At 39.5% G+C, this 18,181-nt stretch overlaps 1 protein-coding gene and 1 long non-coding RNA gene across 3 annotated transcripts in view; both read left to right on the top strand.

Annotated features, from left to right (window-relative positions):
* The window catches only part of acsl6 (acyl-CoA synthetase long chain family member 6), a 45,821-nt gene extending 33,151 nt beyond the window's left edge, over positions 1-12,670 (top strand). For both annotated transcript variants that reach the window (XM_061740501.1, XM_061740502.1), the window contains 12 exons: positions 2,852-2,925; positions 3,109-3,186; positions 6,289-6,423; positions 6,512-6,646; positions 6,975-7,070; positions 7,753-7,825; positions 9,110-9,198; positions 9,299-9,415; positions 9,549-9,692; positions 9,800-9,901; positions 9,990-10,061; positions 10,555-12,670. In XM_061740501.1, the coding sequence (XP_061596485.1) occupies positions 2,852-2,925; positions 3,109-3,186; positions 6,289-6,423; positions 6,512-6,646; positions 6,975-7,070; positions 7,753-7,825; positions 9,110-9,198; positions 9,299-9,415; positions 9,549-9,692; positions 9,800-9,901; positions 9,990-10,061; positions 10,555-10,695 (1,256 nt within the window). In that variant the 3' untranslated portion in view covers positions 10,696-12,670. The remainder of the gene's footprint in view (positions 1-2,851; positions 2,926-3,108; positions 3,187-6,288; positions 6,424-6,511; positions 6,647-6,974; positions 7,071-7,752; positions 7,826-9,109; positions 9,199-9,298; positions 9,416-9,548; positions 9,693-9,799; positions 9,902-9,989; positions 10,062-10,554) is intronic.
* A 3,666-nt stretch (positions 12,671-16,336) lies between these two features.
* On the top strand, positions 16,337-16,698 carry LOC133460316 (uncharacterized). The gene is made up of 3 exons (XR_009784101.1): positions 16,337-16,374; positions 16,502-16,533; positions 16,644-16,698. It is a non-coding gene; the product is annotated as an uncharacterized LOC133460316 (long non-coding RNA).
* The last annotated feature ends 1,483 nt before the right edge of the window (positions 16,699-18,181 follow it).

An 18,181-nucleotide genomic window follows, 5' to 3' on the forward strand; every position in this document is an offset into this window, starting at 1 on the left:
TGTTGTGAAGCTTGAAATCCATTACGCCTTTAATAATTGGCGGTTTTAACAAAAAAAAAAGTATGATTCAGGCTGGTTTTTCATTATTTTGGCGGGTTTTACATCGCGTCTGGGCTGGAACCTGTTAGCCAGATCTGGCAAACTCGACCTCAGCGCTGCATTTCTTAGTGACTGTCTTTTTGGTCTTAAATTTGGTTTGAACATAACATAAATTACAATCTAACTGAGGGTTATACATGTACCGGTAAACCTAAACGTGGCACGAGGCTGAACTGCTTCTCAGACGCAGGCTTGCGTCTGAATTTGGCCACCTGACCTGCTTTTCAGAGGAATCCAACTGAAATTTACCAAAATGAGTAAAAAGAAAAAAAGCCCAACCAGAATGACTGTTTAACCGGTTCTGTCAGACCCACAAACAGTAAAACGACCTAAGCTGCTCCCGTCCACCACCCAGCAAAGCTTCAAATGGTGCTTTTCGGGGTTAATGATGTGCTGAACTTGTAAAACACACACACACACACACACACACACACACACACACACACTTCACCTACTGTACATGTGCTCCATGCTGATAATGCTTTTATAGGGAAGACTATAAAACTTATGTTGGGTCCACTAATTTCAAATACCATGTTACATATGAGGCTGCACACACACTTCCATTTATACGCTTTTCATTATTTCTACAAATGCTAAAAAAAGCAGAACACACACACACACACACACACACACACACACACACACACACACACACACACACACACACACACACACACACACTAGTGTGTAAAGGAGCAAGGGCAGGGCTTCATAGCTGTGAACTCTATGCTCTATGCTTATTGCATAATGCTGCATGTCTCTGCAAACAGGAAGTTGGCTGAAACACAAAGCAGCTGCCCTTTGTTTTACACAGTTGAAACCATGTGACTTACTGGAAACAGCATGTCTCTACCATGGAAGTCTGCAACTGCTGCAGACCCATTACACCCATACTGAGAATAAAATCCCTCGCAGGTTGTTGTTGATTAAAAATGTATCTAGTGATTGACTGTAAAATGAGCTTTGCATTGTTCAGAACGCCACTTACATGTACGTTACCCTGTTTTAGTGTCTGAAGATGTTTAATTTGTGCTTTCATGACAGACTGCCTTTGGCCTCTGAGCGGTAAAAAGTTGAAATTTTGTCTGGGGGAGTTTACGTTTTGGATAACAGGAATAGATAGAGGTTATTTTGCCCCTTCTTCATCGTAAAAAAATGCCCTCCCTGGATTCCCCAGCATGTTGTGTCATGTAAGGTGAAGGCACAGTAAAGATTCAGAAGGAGGAAGTAGAACAGCTTTTCAGGAGGGTCTCATCCGCAACCGGCAACAGCTACTGGAGATAAGCATACGGAGGAGGTCATTTAAGGACTCACTGGTGTCATTTTACATGCCAGCCCCAGCAGCAGCAGCCCCTGCGTGCAGGATCTGGTGAAGACGGTGCCACCTACTGGCCTGAGACAGCACTGTGGCCTCTGTTTTGCTTTCCATACGTCGCGCTGCATTGCTGCAAGCCGTCTCTATTTGGGTCTTGGCTCACCGGATCGCCCACGACTGTCTGGGACTGTTCTCAAAAGAGGAGCGCCTGATATCAGAGTTATTGCTTCATATGAACCTCAACATATGCCGCTGCATTTGAGTTAATCAGTGGGACAGAGCTATAAACTGACATTACTGCCATTGTTTTTAACTCTCACAAGAGGCCCGTGGAGCAATAGGTTGATTTATTCAGATATCTTGTATGACGGTATTGTGCAAAGTGAGTGAATCTAGTTTAGTAATCGTATTAAATCATTTTTCCAGTGAGAAAATATGTACATATTTAGTTTCTGCTTTGAATGTTACCCATTTTGGGTAACCCACCTAATACGGTCCCCTGCAGTGGTGGACAGTAACGGAGTAAATTTACTTGAGTACTGTACTTAAGTACATATCCAGAGGATTTGTACTTTACTTGAGTATTAGATTTCTTTGGTACTTATTACTCTTACTTGAATACATTTCCAAGACAAATATTTTTACTTTTACTCAAGTAAATTTCTAGGAAGGCTGAAAAGTACTCGTTACTTTCAGGTCTGCTCTTTTTTCTTCTTCCCTAAAATCCTATTGGACACAAGCTGTTTTTGTCAAAGGAGGAGACCTATCACAGTGCACGCTCTCCACTGGGATGTACGTAAAGCGGAAATACGTCAAGCCTCTGATGGTGGCTGATGTGGAAAATAAGAAATTTACTCTTACTCTTACTTTTACTTAAAGTAAAATTAAAAGCATTTACTTTTGGATACTTAAGTACCTTTTTAAAAGCAAGTACTTTTCTACTCTTACTCGAGTATTATTTTGACTGAGCTACTTTTACTTGTAACGGAGTAAATTTTGACCAGTAGTATTTGTACTCTTACTCAAGTACTGGGGTCGAGTACTCTGTCCACCTCTGCCTGTGCACGCCCAGAAATGCATTAGAAAAAACATTTTAATGGTGTAAAATCAGTCAAGAGTTTCAAGACATGAAGTGTGAGCTAAATTTCCCCTGAACAAGCATGCTTTCCTCTATCAGATGCGTTTAGACCTCCACTTGGACGACGTTGCTCTTGTGGCTCTGCTCACGGCGTGAGAGGACGCTGTCGGTTCAAACATTTACGGCAGTTCATAGTGATAAAAGGAGTTTGCAGAGTTTGCAAGACATGCAAAATGAATCAAACGTGCGTGTGAACGATGTTATTTCCTCCACATGGATAGGTGTGAGCACCTCTGGCCAGTGAGCTTGGCACACCTGTGTGATCTCCCCCTGTGTTTTGTGTCTGCTGCCCACAGGAAACCCTAAAGGAGTCATGCTCACCCATGGAAACGTGGTGGCAGATTTCTCCGGCTTCCTCAAAGTGACAGATGTGAGTAACCGTCTCTCCTGTTCACTTCCACCGAAGTCCTCCCCGTTATTTAGGGGTCATTTGAATAAACTTGCGACTTTGTACCTCGTGATTTGTTGGTCGGAAATGCTCGCTTTTTAGATACAACTTTTTATTTCAAGTTACTGTGTCCTCTAATCGTTTCCTTCCCCGTGTGTCCTGCAGAAAGTCATCTTCCCGAACCAAGACGATTGCCTCATTTCCTTCCTCCCACTGGCCCACATGTTCGAGAGGCTAATTGAGGTAAATGCACTGATCCAGAAGCTGAGGCTGCAGGAATGCCATATATGTGCCTTTTTTAGGGCGTGGGCAGAGGAAGAGACTCGGTATGAAGTATGACATCGTAGGCAGGAGTTAATTTGTGAGTGCGTGGGCTGGAGGAGGAGATGCTTGATCCTCACTGTTCCTCTCCTTTCTTCAGTTTCGTTTCCCAGAGCAAGGGACGTATGCCACACCTGTGTTTTACAGATGTTTACTGCGCATGCGCCTAAAATGCCCCTTCAAAGTGAGAAGGGTTTTAATGATATTATTTAAAGTGATCAGGTTAGACGTGACATCACAGGTTATATCTGCATGCACAGGTGTTCTCTCCATTTTATCCCTCTCTAAGGGTATTCATGCCACACAATTCCCTGGGGAATTTTTTGTGTCTTTGGACTAAAACGGGATTTAGAAAGGATGATTCACTCCTAGTTTTTATGGGCTTACAACATCTACTCCATTCAGTGGAAAAAAGCAGGGGGGGGGGGGGTTAAGTTTCATTTTTAGTCAAGAGTTCTGGCTCAGTCTTTGTGTTTAAAGGAAACCACAAACCTTTCCCAAACCTTTCCAGACTTTCCATCCATTCTGTTTTGCCTGGAGGTGTTTTTTTTATTATTATATTTTATATATATTATTTATTATATTATTTATATTTATTCATTTTCAAAGGGTCAGACAGTCAAGAATTAAACGGTATTACAGAAATATGCACCCTCTTATAAACACCACCCAAAACATGGAACACACTCTCCACACAGACAAATCAAAGTAGAAAAGTAACAAAAAATAACCGTAAAATAAAAAAGTCAAAAAATAAGTTAAAAAAATTTAAATAAATAAATTAAAAAAAAAAAAAAAAAAACGGGGGGGGAAACTTAAAGAGCTAAAAGGCGCACCTACCAAAATTTGTGAACATAAATAAGATAAGTAACAAGTAAATAAGTGCCTGGAGGTGTTTTGAGGGGTGCACCCGCCCCCTGATATGGGATATGAAATGATCAGAACCTCCCCTCTTGAAGGAAACTTTGATTACCTGGGATCAAGTGTGAGAAGTCCTCACCTGTGCTGCACAGCGAATTAAAACCTAACTTCAAATATGAAACGGCCCGAGGCTCCCTCGCTTCACCTGTGTGTGTCAGTTGGAGCTGCGTCACGTTGAACCAGCCCGGTTTGTTTGGACGCAGAGTGTAAGTAGCGTGAGACTCGGCGGCAGGAAACCACCTGCTTTCCCCAGACTCGAGCGCAGCAGATTCAATAGTCTCACACACATCCCCATATCTGTTAGCTGTCATGTCTAACAGGAAGGAGGGAAGTGCGGTACTTTATCATTCAGACACTAGAAGTATGAAACAAAGCAACAAGCTATTTTGTTTTTTGCAACTGTTGCTAGACAGCAGTCCTGATCCCAACCCGTTACTGTCCGGATCTGAGGGTGTCATGGTGGGAAAAAAAAAGCTTAATTCACAGTAGAGTTCCCATCACTAAAATGTGCACGACATGAGTGTTGTGTGTTTTTATCAGAGTCTGAAAGGCTTAAATACCTCTCAGCAGCACGACTCGCGTGTTCTTCCTGTTTGGCGGGAGATCGGCAGTATCACAGAACAAGAGTGCGAAAGTGACTTTGCTTTGCTTACTGAGTCACTTTATGTGCTGCTTATTTGAGCGGATCCCCTGGCTGAGCTGCTCAAACGTACTGCAGGAATGTTGCATGAAAAGTCAAGCCAGAAATGATGCCTTTGTTGTCGAGCACCTTTTTGTAACACGGACGTAGAGTTGTGACAGTTGCCAGGATTATAATAGTAATTAAATCCAGATTTAATAAGTATCTAGATTTTACAAGTCTTTTTTTTACTTGTATCATAGCATGTGCTCGTCATTTAAGTGATTGATGATGCGGCAGTGTTCTGAACAACTAAACTGTGGTTAGAACCTTGTGTAACGTAAGATATTTTGTGGATTAACGCATCACTGGTCACTGGTGTCATCCTTTTCTGCAGGAGAACAATTTTCTCTCTTATTCCTTTAGGCAGTGAAGTACATTAAGTCTGTGCTCACACCGCCAGCCCATATGTTGATTTTCAGATATTTCGTTATATTTTTTTAGTGTATCCACGGGGAAATGTGTTCTGTGGAAATTTTCACAAGTTTTAAGAAAGCGAGACGGGCGAGGCAGCTGTCTCTGCCGGAGACCCTTCAGTGGGGCGAAGTGTCCCGGCAGGATGGATGTTACATAACGAGCAGCGAAGGCCTGCAGGCTGAGGAATCCTGTCACGGAGGGGATTTTTGTTTCACACATATAACGCTACTTTAAATCCTGCTTGTCCTGCCAGACCCTTCCCACTGAGACGCATTTCTACATCCACACGCACACACACACACACACACACACACACACACACACACACACACACACACACACACACACACACACACACACACACACACACACACACACACACACGCCTCCGTATGGGATTCAAATAGCCCCCAAAAATCCTAAAATGTAAATGTTTTATTTTTCCCGATACATTCTTCTCAAGATGTTTGAACGCATCTTTACACAGTTTTGAGGTGCTTTATTACCTCCATGTTTTCATACTTTAAACTTCCACTAGTGGGGGTCATTGTACTTCTCATTGGTTGATTTCAGCATAAGTTCATTTTTTATTTTTGAAAATAATTAATAACAGTGGATTATATAAAGTTACAAGTTATGGGTGTTACCAAAAATAGGGTAATTTCAATACTTTTGTGTTACAAGTTTTTCAATTGTGGGAATTTCTAGGAAGAACGTTTGAAAGACACGAAACAATGAATGTTACCGTAAAAGTTCCTCTTTTTCTAAATGATGTGAAACCTGTGAAAAATGACAGCTGTGACTTTTACGATAAGACCAATGACGTGTGTGTGTCATGCACCAGACCCAATAAATGGTTCATTTTTTTTAATCAATGAAGTGTTCTTAAAAAGTGCCGCACTAATTACAAGTAGAGTAAAATAAATACAAGTGTATATATAAAATGAGGTTGTTTGCTGTGTTGCAAAAGATGGTTGATGGTATTTGTATGACGTCTGTCTCCGTAGTCTGTTGTTTACTGCCACGGAGGACGGATCGGGTTCTACCAGGGCGACATCCGTCTCCTGCCGGACGACATGAAGGCCCTGCGACCCACCATCTTCCCCGTGGTGCCTCGACTGCTCAACCGCATGTACGACAAGGTGAGATGAGCAGATGCGGGGGTGCCGGAGTTGGAAAAAGAGAGGACACTCCCATCTAAACACTTCTTGTTGTCTGTTTCTTGTCCAGATTTTCAGCCAGGCAAACACCCCGTTGAAACGGTGGTTACTCAACTTTGCTGCCAAGAGAAAAGGTGCCGAAGTTAGCAGTGGAATCATTCGCTGCGACAGTATCTGGGACAAAATCTTCTTCAGTAAGATTCAGGTGACTAACGTCTCCCACCCTCACTTCCAACTCATGCCCAAGCCTCCCCAGGCGGTGGGTAATAATGAAACTGGAGGATGGAAAATGTTTTTTGCCAGCCACATCAGGAATGATGTGAGTAATGGGGGGGCAGTCAAGTGGCTGACTCCACCCCCTAAAGATGGCTGCAATGACCAGAACTGTAAAAAAACAAATAGGGGGTTTCAGCATTGAATCCTTTTTGATATTTTGACTGAATCATCTCACAGTCATTTCATCAAGACTTCAGGAAACTTTGTAAGTTTTAAAAACAAAAATAAAGTATCTTTTATCTTTCTGCTTTGTGTAGGCCAGCTTGGGAGGAAGACTGAGGATGATCATAACAGGAGCAGCTCCTACCTCACCCACTGTCCTGGGCTTTCTCAGAGCTGCCCTGGGATGTCAGGTCCGACACACACACACACACACACACACACACACACACACACACACACACACACACACACACACACACACACACACACTGCATCTATGTTTATTTAGTCTTTTTTGAAGTATCAAGCTACCACATGAAACTGTCCCTCAAATCGCCCCCTTACAAGGATAATGAAACTGTTTAAATAAATCTAAAAAAACACAAAAACAATTGCAATTCCTCAATGTCTCTTGCCAAGAACCACTTAATTTATCACTACTTGCAATTTATAGTATGTTTTTTAGTTTTGTTTTCGTCTTTGTTTTTTTGTCTTTGCTTACTTGTTACTTGTCCAATATATCCATTCTTTTTCAATGTTTGAACCCGAATTATTTGTTTTGTTTTGTATAAAACCTCCTGAGTCGAGGTTTATAAAAGGGTAGGCATAATAAGCCTTGGCTTCAGCCTATACCTTTTCGGTGCCACTTAAAATATTGGACCTTTTTTTTATGTTGTACTATGTTGTATCCAAATGGACCGAAATAAAAAAAACTCAAATCAATCAAATGTCAAGTTCTAAAAACACACACCATGTACCACCAAATAATAACAGTGCACACACAGACACCGTCATCCTGATCAGCGGCCTTCATGGAGACACTATGATTCTTTACACAAAGCTCTCCTCTGCTTTACGTTTCTCTGAGTTTAGGTGTACGAGGCGTACGGCCAGACAGAGTGCACGGCAGGCTGCACCTTCACCACACCTGGAGACTGGACGTCAGGTCAGTGTCTGTGTTTACGTAAGATAGCACAGCTGGGAATTAGTTTACTCGGCTTGAGTTCCCGCTCAAAGGTCTCGAAAATTTATGACGGTGGATCATAATTTTTGGGACTCAACAAGGTCATTGTGCGCATGGAGCTGCCCGCGTAGTAGAAGCTCCAAGCTGGACACTGTAGTTTGGTGTGTGTGTGTGTGTGTGTGTGTGTGTGTGTGTGTGTGTGTGTGTGGGGGGGGGTGTGGTCAATCAGTCATCTTCTGGGTGGACTGCCTCTCCGAGGAGGGTGGGTTTGATGTATTCACTGCAGTGTGCGTTGTGATTGAGAGAACACTTCCCCGGCCAGGACGGTTTCTAACAGGAATTGCTAGTTGAATGTTGAACTTGGAAGAGTTCAACTTGATGAATGAACAATGAAAAGGTTTCTCAAGAAACGCTGGAGCTTGTGGTTAAAGTAAACGCTTTGTTGACGTTTGAAAGGGCTTAGTAGGTCATTCACAGCAAATAACATGATCTTTATTTAAGTCTGCAGGAGGGTGCAGATTAAGGTGATAAGTAAAGGGTGTAGTCGTTCTAAAAATAATCGCGTTACATTTGTTACAAACAGTTTTTATTCTTTTACTTTCTTACGGCATATAATTGAGTTGTTAATTAGCAGTGTTGAATATTTGAAATCTACTGGTTCTGCTGGAAGCTTGCGAGGGTGTTTTCAGATTGATTTGTGTGTGTGATATTATTGCTTTGAGGTTTAAAAAAAAGTCTTTAATTGTAATGCCTTATTTAGATCATCAGCAACAGTGATACTAAAAGAGTCCACAAAGCTGTTTGTGGAGCAGTTTTTAAAGATAATTCCCCAGCTGAACTTGCGATTGAGAAATAAATCCTCTCCTCCATCGCCTGATGGAGACTTTGTCAAATAACTGCACTGAAAGCCTGACAAGGAAATCAGGTGGTTCCCTTTTGTGTCACATATTTTTAAGGGTGGGGAAACCTGAAATGAAGACGGTTAGTTGTACATGAAAAATACCACAAGGTATCATAAATGTGAAAAATATGTTCCTCAACCAGTTGTGAGGCAGTAAGTTAAACACCTGCTGAATGGACTGGGATTGAAACGTAGCCCAGTACTGCCCCCTACTGGCCAATATGTTTGCTATAAGGTGAATTCGTTTTTTAATATTTGTCAGAGTTTTATCAAATACATGAAAAAATGAAACGACTTTCTTAGCAGAAACAAGATTTGTTCAGATTTTCAAAGAGTTTTTGTTTATTTTCTGCACGAACCAATAGGTCACGTCGGGGCTCCGCTACCATGCAACCTCATCAGGCTGGTAGACGTTCCTGAGAAGAACTATTTTGCCTCTAAGGGAGAAGGGGAGGTGAGTAAAATGACCATCTAGATAGAAAAAAAAACAGTTTGCAATTATTCATTGGGGAGTTTACAAATGTATTTTATTTTATTTTTAATCTGTGATTCAGGTTTGTGTGAAGGGACCAAATGTGTTCAAAGGCTACCTCAAAGACCCGGAGAGAACAGCGGAAACTCTGGACGTAGACGGCTGGCTCCACACGGGAGACATCGGCAAATGGTTGCCTGTGCGTTCGCAGCTCACGTCACACTTTAAACATTGTTATAATAGTGGTTTTACTAGGAAATTTAGAGTACGGTGAAGCGTTTTCATCATGTTTGTGTTTCTTTTCTAATCACATTGAAATTCAACTCCTGCAGAATGGCACACTGAAGATTATTGACAGGAAAAAGCACATATTCAAGTTGGCACAGGGGGAATACATCTCCCCCGAGAAGATTGAGAACATCTACATTAGGAGTCAACCTGTGGCACAGCTCTATGTACATGGAGATAGTCTGCAAGTAAGGACACAGGTGTACTGTGATGTCACAGAAATCTGAATATGGAGGGGAGCATATTCTTGGTTTTCCCTTGGTTACCTGAAGTTATGTTTTCTCTGCTTTTTCAGTCCTGTTTGGTAGGAATTGTGGTCCCTGACCACGAAGTTATGCCTGAATGGGCGAAAAAGAAGGGCATCTTGGGGACTTTCAAGGACCTATGTAAAAACACGGTAGGCTTAACCATCCCTGGACCATTTATACTGCCATTATTACTAAAGGATAACAATAAAACAGTCATTTATCATCTTTTTTTAAAAGGCATTAAAGAAGGCAATCCTTGAAGATTTGGTCCGTCTGGGCAAAGTCAGTGGCCTCCACTCGTTTGAGCAGGTAAGAGGACAGTATTCAATTATTTTACCATCAAAATTAGTTGTAATATTTAATTTCAGGAGTTTTTATGTCACTAAAGGTTTCTGCCAACCATGTTTTCTTTTCAGTTTAATCTAGAGACTTGCAAATAGTAGGTAAATTTAGCCTTTAGCCATTCACTTTCCTGATGGGTGTGGTGCCCAATTGAAAACAACCGTGATGTTTGCCATCACAGTGATACCAGAGGCAGCTTCTTCTGCACCTGTTGGGACTACAAAGAACTGATTTAGTGCTTTGTTCATATGAACAGAAAGAAATGAATTGCCAGCTGTGGATGTATCGTTCACAGCCTATGAATTCTCAGTCTAACTTTTAAGTAGGCAAAGCTATTTCTGGTAGTGGCAGATTTAGTCTGATATGAAAGTACTTCCTCATGGATACAGGCACGAAAATATTTTGTCATCTTGTATAACCCTCTTTTTTTTTTTTATTCTTTTACCACTTCCTCTTGAAGGTGAAGAACATCTACATCCACAATGAGCTGTTTTCCATCGAAAACGGCCTCCTGACTCCGACGCTGAAGGCCAAGAGACCAGAACTGAAGGAGTTCTTCAAGACAAAGATTGACGACCTCTACAGCAGCATCTCCATGTGAAGGCTGGCTGATCTCATTTTTCCTCAAGCATCCTTGACACAAAGATTTGCTTTGACCAGTGAGCTGCAGTGGGACAAAGATGTGCCTCATGAGGCTGATCATTCTTTGGGAAAGTAAACCAAAACTAACCCAACTGTGAACAATTTAAAATGACTATTAAAAAATAATCAATTAAAGGAACAAATAAAGTGACAAACAATGTACATTGTCATACCAATTTCCATCTTATTTATGCATTTACTGTCATAAATAGATGAAATTATATGTTAAAAGGACACTTATTTAGGTATTTTAATGAATTAGTTTTTTCTTTGTGACATGACTTCAGAAACCAAAAGCAAAGTGGCGGGTGGAGTTTAATTGTTGTCCGGCAGAGGGCAACAGAAAGCTGCATGTTTTGTGACGAGCGCTTTCTCTTGCCATGAGGTGCCACTAATCTTTGCGTTTTGACACGTCATCAATGCCAAAATGAGCAACAATGAACTTCCCAATCAACAATAACGAAGTCACTTAAATAGGTTGTCCTTTTAACAGATTTTTTTATCAGCTTAACTGACACAGTAAACGTATACACAAAGGAAATATTTTATATTGACATGTGCATAACATTTTTGTTTGTTTTTATTTAGGCATGTTAAATTTTGCCCTACAGTCCCACCTTCTATTCATCCAAACAAATCACAGCTTAAGTACCAGAAGCAGAAAAAAAATGTCACACTAGATCAATGACCAGTCCATCTTTTTTTTTTAACCCCCCCCATCACCCTCTACTCTCCTGCATCAGTTTAAACCGTCCAGCCAATAAACAAGTGTACACTAGTAACTGAGTCGTATATCAGGAAGAGTGATGTCCTTGTGTATAGAGTAGCTCCAGGAGATATCTAAGTGTGCACCTTTTTGTAGGACAGTAATGGACATCATCCCTGGTGTTAAAACAGCAGATTTGCATTCAACCAAAAGCAAGTTCAAAGCAGTGCCCGTGGGCAAAACTACCTAAAGTTAAGGTAAAGGTTAGGTACGGCCCTGACAGTATGCACTGAGACAAAAGAAATGTACATCCTGCCGTTGGAGATCAGAATAGTAGCTTCTGCCTTTCAAATCATTTTTCTATCTGCACTGTTTAATGAGGAGAATCACGGTGTCAGAGCTACATAAAAAAAAAATAATAATAAAAACCAAAAAAAAAAAAAATTCACCCATTCATGACATTAACACATCCATTGCAGTAAGTCATTGCTACATGGCTGTAGTCAAACATTCAGCATGCATGTAGTTTGTTCATGTAAAAGACTGACCTAAAGTAACAGTCACTTGACAGCTGGTGTAGTCACAGCTTTCCTTTCCCCCATCTCTGCACAAAGAGATGTCAGGTTAAAAACAAAGAACTAATGCAAAACCAGGGCTCAGGGCAATGCATGCAGTTTGTCCTGCAATGCTGGGACCACTGGCATTTAAACTTGGTGGTTAAAAAAAAACAACAAAAAAAACAGTCTTTGTGGTTATTAAAAGGAGGTGGTATGCAGCTACTCACAGCCACAGCTGCAAGTTCGGGACTGTGTAACTTAGGCCAAGGCGATAACGAAATCCACGCTAGAACAAACTTTAAACAAAAGAAACTTTTCTTTTTTGATGTTGTTGAAGGGGTTTACACGTAGAAGTAATGTACACGCTTTTAAAGTTGATTTCAGTCCAAAAGCATAAACAGTGCAGATGTACATAAATGAGGACAACTAGATGTATACATATTTACAAAATGACCCATTTAATGGTTCTCTCCTCTCTTTTTTTTTTGTTTCTTTTTTGCGTGTAGTATGATGAATTGTAGTTATTTATTTATCTATCTTTTTGGCTGTAAAATGGAATCAGCACCATATCCTTGTAATGACTGAGTGCAGCAAAAAGGGACGAGGGAGGGTGAGGAATGGGACACGGGGATGTGAAATAAAAGAAAAAACTATTCTGGAATGATTTTAAACTTGTGCCATGTGTCTTTTTTTTATGTGTTTTCAGAACACAAAAAGTTTTTCCTGTGTCTCTACTCATGCTCACATGAAAAGTTATCAGATTGTTTAAAAAAAAAAAAAAAGGTACGATGAGCTGAATGTTGCCACTGACTTTGACTTGCATATAGTGTGTATATATTACATCATTAAATTGGTCCATCCATTACATTTTAACCTAACCCATCATGGGTGGGTAGATTTGTCTACGGATGCAAAAGGTTACAAGAATATATTAAACTGTACGTAGCTTTACAAGGAAGATAAGAGCATGTAGTTTTTTTGGTACAGTTGTCATGGATGTGAAATCTGGCTATATGAAGACCAAAATAGTTTTTTGAACCAGGCTGTAAATATGTTTATTTCTATTGCAAATGTGGACATTTTAACATGGGAGTCAACGGAGATTTACTCACTTTCTGAGCCGCCCCTTTTTCCTTCTCCCTTTTCCACATTGGCTTCGATCTGGAAGTTAGATTGTAGGCTGATACAAAGTGGGTTTGGACATGAAATGGGTCAAGAGAACCTTTTATGGTTTCACTTTTGTGGGCCCCAAATGGGAAGTCTATGGGGCCGAAATATACAGGACTGTCTCAGAAAAATTAGAATATTGTGATAAAGTTCTTTATTTTCTGTAATGCAATTTAAAAAAAAAAAAACAAAAAAAAAAAAAAAATGTCATACATTCTGGATTCATTACAAATCAACTGAAATATTGCAAGCCTTTTATTTTAATATTGCTGATCATGGTTTACAGATTAAGATTAAGATTCCCAAAATATTCTAATTTTTTGAGATAGGATATTTGAGTTTTCTTAAGCTGTAAGCCATGATCAGCAATATTAAAATAAAAGGCTTGCAATATTTCAGTTGATTTGTAAAGAATCCAGAATGTATGACATTTTTGCATTACAGAAAATAAAGGACTTTATCACAGTATTCTAATTTTCTGAGACAGTCCTATGAGCCCCCCATGAGGGTTAACTGCACTACATGACCATGAGCTGGGACCTAAAGCAGTTTTGGGAACACCCCACGAATCGGACCCCAAATCCACATAGAGCCAACATGTTGTCTCTTTGCATGAACACACCTGATCGAAAGTAATAGTCGTCACTTTAAAAGTACATCCAGGTTGACGAACGTGGTAAAGTAAACCCGCTATGAACTTGTCAGGTAATTTGACAACTCTCTTCAGGTGCGCTTGGTTGCCAAGCAACGCGCAGAACGGAGGGAGTTAAAATCAGCATCCAGCGATGTATTCACAATTAAGAGTAATAGGGCAATAAATTAAGAGTCTCCTTGGATGAAAATGAATCGATATAAACGAAAAGAGCGCCTCCGTCGTGGTGGTTGTCCTTACAAACAAGACACGCCGATGAAGTTGAACCTGAGGACAAAAAAAAGTAAGAGACTGACGTCCAAGCACACAGATGCTATGTTAATCACTAGAAACTACCTGTAATTGTGTCTCTACACGTTTAAATCCAAGGAGCTTCTACCGCGGTTGAATTGGTTTGATATTGGATATTCAAAGACATCCATTTAACTTGTGATAGATACCACCGATTTTGGTCATATTGCTTGTGATGCGTTCATGGTCATCTAGACTATATATCACAAGAGAGTAATTATTATAAAATCATATTATGGGCTGATTTAATGTGGTTTAATGAATTCAACACCCATAAAACTTGTGATAAATAACACCAGAATTCACAATTCAGAATTGTGACAGAATTCATTAAACCTCATTAAATCAGCCCATAATATGATTTTATAATAATTACTTTCTTGTGATATATAGTCTAGATGACCATGAACACATCACAAGCAATATGACCAAAATCAGTGGTATGTATCACAAGTTTTATGGGTGTTGAATTCATTAAACCACATTAAATCAGCCAATATATATTATTTTTTAATCAGCCCATATATATGATTTTTTAATAATTACTGTTTTGTGATATATAGTCTAGATGACCATGAACACATCACAAGTGGTTTGACCATAATCAGTAGTATGTATCACAAGTTTTATGGGTGTTAAGTTCATCATAAAACCACATTAAATCAGATTCATCATAAAAACACATTAAATCAGCCCATAATATGATTTTTTTAATAATTACTCTCTTATGATATATAGTCTAGATGACCATGAACGCATCACAAGCAATATGACCAAAATCGGTAGTATGTATCACAAGTTTTATGGGTGTTGAATTCATCATAAAACCACATTAAATCAGATTCATCATAAAAACACATTAAATCAGCCCATAATATGATTTTTTAAATAATTACTCTTGTGATATATAGTCTAGATGACCATGAACGCATCACAAGCAATATGACCAAAATCGGTGGTGTATCACAAGTTAAATGGATGTCTTTGAATGTCGAATATCCAATATCAAACCAATTCAACCGCGGTGGAGCTTCTTGACATTCCTGCTTCTGAACTTGCAGGGAAGAAGAAACCTCTTCCAAGCAAACGTTATGACACAGTACATGAGGAACCTGAGGTTGACACAAGTGATCTCCCTGTCAAACCTACTGACCTAGTGGTAAGCTGGTTGATTTGAGGTGCAGATGTCACTTTTTTCCTGTGAATACACATAACACATTGGTGTAGATAGTCTATTTTACTCACAGTTACTAAGTGGATACCAGTTGGGACATTGGTTGTAGCTAAATTCCCATTTAGTTTTACTATGACTCTAATTTTGCAAGTTGAAAACTGCTGTGGTGCCGCAATATCTCCTTACTTTCCATGGTCGCCCTCTACATTTGCAGGTTAGCTCTGGGCCAGCTCATTGTAAAATGGGCAAATCTGTGTCCTGTTTTGGCGACCCTGTATCTACTGGGGACTCCAGAAACCGAAATATGTCACCCCTCATCATACCAGTTAATAAAGGATCATACAGCCATAATGTGTCACAAGCAGGCCATCCATCAGTTCAGGTAACACCCACCCAGGACACTCTCAGCTCAGAGGAGGATGATGACAATTGTTATTCCTCTACCTCAACAACTTTGAGCAGTCTTCCCTCCCCAGAGATCTTCAGGAAAGAAAACACCGGTAAGAGTACATGTGAATGTTTTATTTATTTATACTGTATGTATAATCACTATTTATTCTAAAGAATGTATGTATATATTTTTTTTTTTTCTCATGCCTTGTTGGGGCAGTGGAAATGCTGACCTTCCCTCATAAGGAAAAGTTGCCAGATCTTCAAATAAAAAACTCCACCTTGCTGGATGTTAGCCACGCTGAGAACATCCTCACTCTTCATCCACCCAACCTTTCTAATATCATGGGTAATGGTAAGATAAAATTGAATAAACTTTTTTTTTTTTTAATATTAAATTAACAAAGCATCCAAAAGTATTTGCTGTCAAAGTGCTGTGAAGATTGTTAAACAGTTAGCATCCACCCGGTCACAAATGCCTTTCTGTCTCTAGATGCCTCTACGATTCTTGCTGAAAAGAAATGTGAAAACAGGTGAGGATGCAAATAAAATTCCTCTTTCAACATCTGACATGAGAACATTGAGTGCTGATATGTTAGGATGAACAGCTGTAGTGTGAATGGCCGAAACCCAGTTTTTTTCTTCCTCTCCTTAAAGCCACCATATAAACCCTGAACCTGAAAGTAAGATAGAAGCGGGGGGTGAGTAATTTAATGGCATGCATAACTTAATCAATATTTATGTTTTTTGTCTTAGGTTCTATCAGTTTCAGCTGAATGTGACCTCTAACAAGGTGTTTTTTTTTGTTTTTTGTTTTTACTCCTACAGACAAGTCCCTTAGAAAGAAACACTCACCAGAAGTAAGAAAACTTCCTTGGGGCTTTTTGTACTCGGATTCAAAATGTTCTTTCTTTTTTCGAACAAAAATAAGGTGATTAAAGTCATGTTGAAATGTCAACTTTCTCCCTAGCCCACAGTGGGAAGGCTTAAGCTGTTCAGGAAAAAGGTTTGGTTTAAAAGCCCCGTCACCACGATGACCCTTGAAGCAAAGCAAAGTCCATCCTCCATTCACACCATTGCTCTGCCCTCCTGCCCTCCAGAGCAGATGATGACTAATGCAAAGACACAAAAAAGGAAAATAAAAAGTGAATTCAGCTCCAGAGAAGAAGCATTACCTCCGAGGGTGAAAACTGGTTCAGAAAAAAACAAGTTCTTTGTCTTTGCCAGTGACAATGAGAGAGATGTCTTTTTTCAGATGATGAGAGAAAGGTGTGCCAAACTCAGAAGACATTTTTTATTTCCTATGGCTTTAGAAACACAGAATCCTTTTGTGCCGTGAAAACAGATTGGAGTTGAGTTACACTTTGCACTGGTTAGTTTATTTCAGAAGGTAATGGGAAAAGATGCACACCATGGGTAGTTGGTTAGTGATTACAGAACGGGTGGATGAATTGCTTTTTCATAGAGCTGAGGGGAATTTAACTTTTGTGCTCAAAGTGCTCACTCAAAACCAAAACAAACAAACAAACAAAAAAACAACAAAGAATAGTATTTGTGAACCTTGATATAGGGTGTCCACACCGAGTCTAAAAAGTTAAACCCGCCAATATGTTATTTAAGAATATTTAATGACTGTCTAATTGTCTTTGTTTTACTGACATTTATTTATATTTAATACAATCCATGGTCCAATGTTTGCACCAATTTATGCAAATAGTTATCAAATACATTATTATTCTCAATACACTGTATTTTCGTTAAACTCGACTCACTGTTGGTGCTGTTTTGCGTGTATATTGTAAATTACCACTAGATGGCGTGTTTGTACTTTTCATGATTTTTCTTGTCTGTTTTTTCATTTCTGTTTTGACTGCAAAATATATCAGCTGTTTTCAGTGTCATTGGTTTGATGTCAATCTGAAAGTAAGCTAAAACTAAAATTCAAATCCAGTTAAATGTGTCAAGTCTTTTTCTGTTTGTATTCGCATGTCTGTCATTCTATACATGTACACGTTTATGAACATTAAAAAAATAGGCTAAATCTAACAGAGTGGTGACTTGCGTGTATATCTGTCGCTGAATACTTTTAAAACCTTATTTTTTCTAGTTTTGTACAGTCCTCTACACAGTACTGGAGTTGAGAGGGGATGAGGGGGGATGGCATCCCCCCTGAAATAAATCCAAATCATCCCCCCTGTAAAACTGCCATCCCCCCTTTCCATCCCTTATGTCATTTCATCAATAAATGTGGTTTTACTGCTATTACAACATTTAGTCATCACCAGAAAAATAACTTATTTGACAATTTTCACCTGTTTCAAGTACATTTTCACTTGAAATAAGTAGAAAAATCTGCCAGTGGGACAAGATTTATCTTCTCATTACAAGCACAAAAATCTTGTTCCACTGGCAGATTTTTCTACTTATTTCAAGTGAAAATCTACTTGAAACAGGTGAAAATTGTTGTTTTTTTTCTAGTGATGAATCTTGTTTTAAGTTTAATGATTG

Source organism: Cololabis saira, chromosome 14, assembly GCF_033807715.1.
Source record: "Cololabis saira isolate AMF1-May2022 chromosome 14, fColSai1.1, whole genome shotgun sequence".
Taxonomy (NCBI): domain Eukaryota; kingdom Metazoa; phylum Chordata; class Actinopteri; order Beloniformes; family Belonidae; genus Cololabis; species Cololabis saira.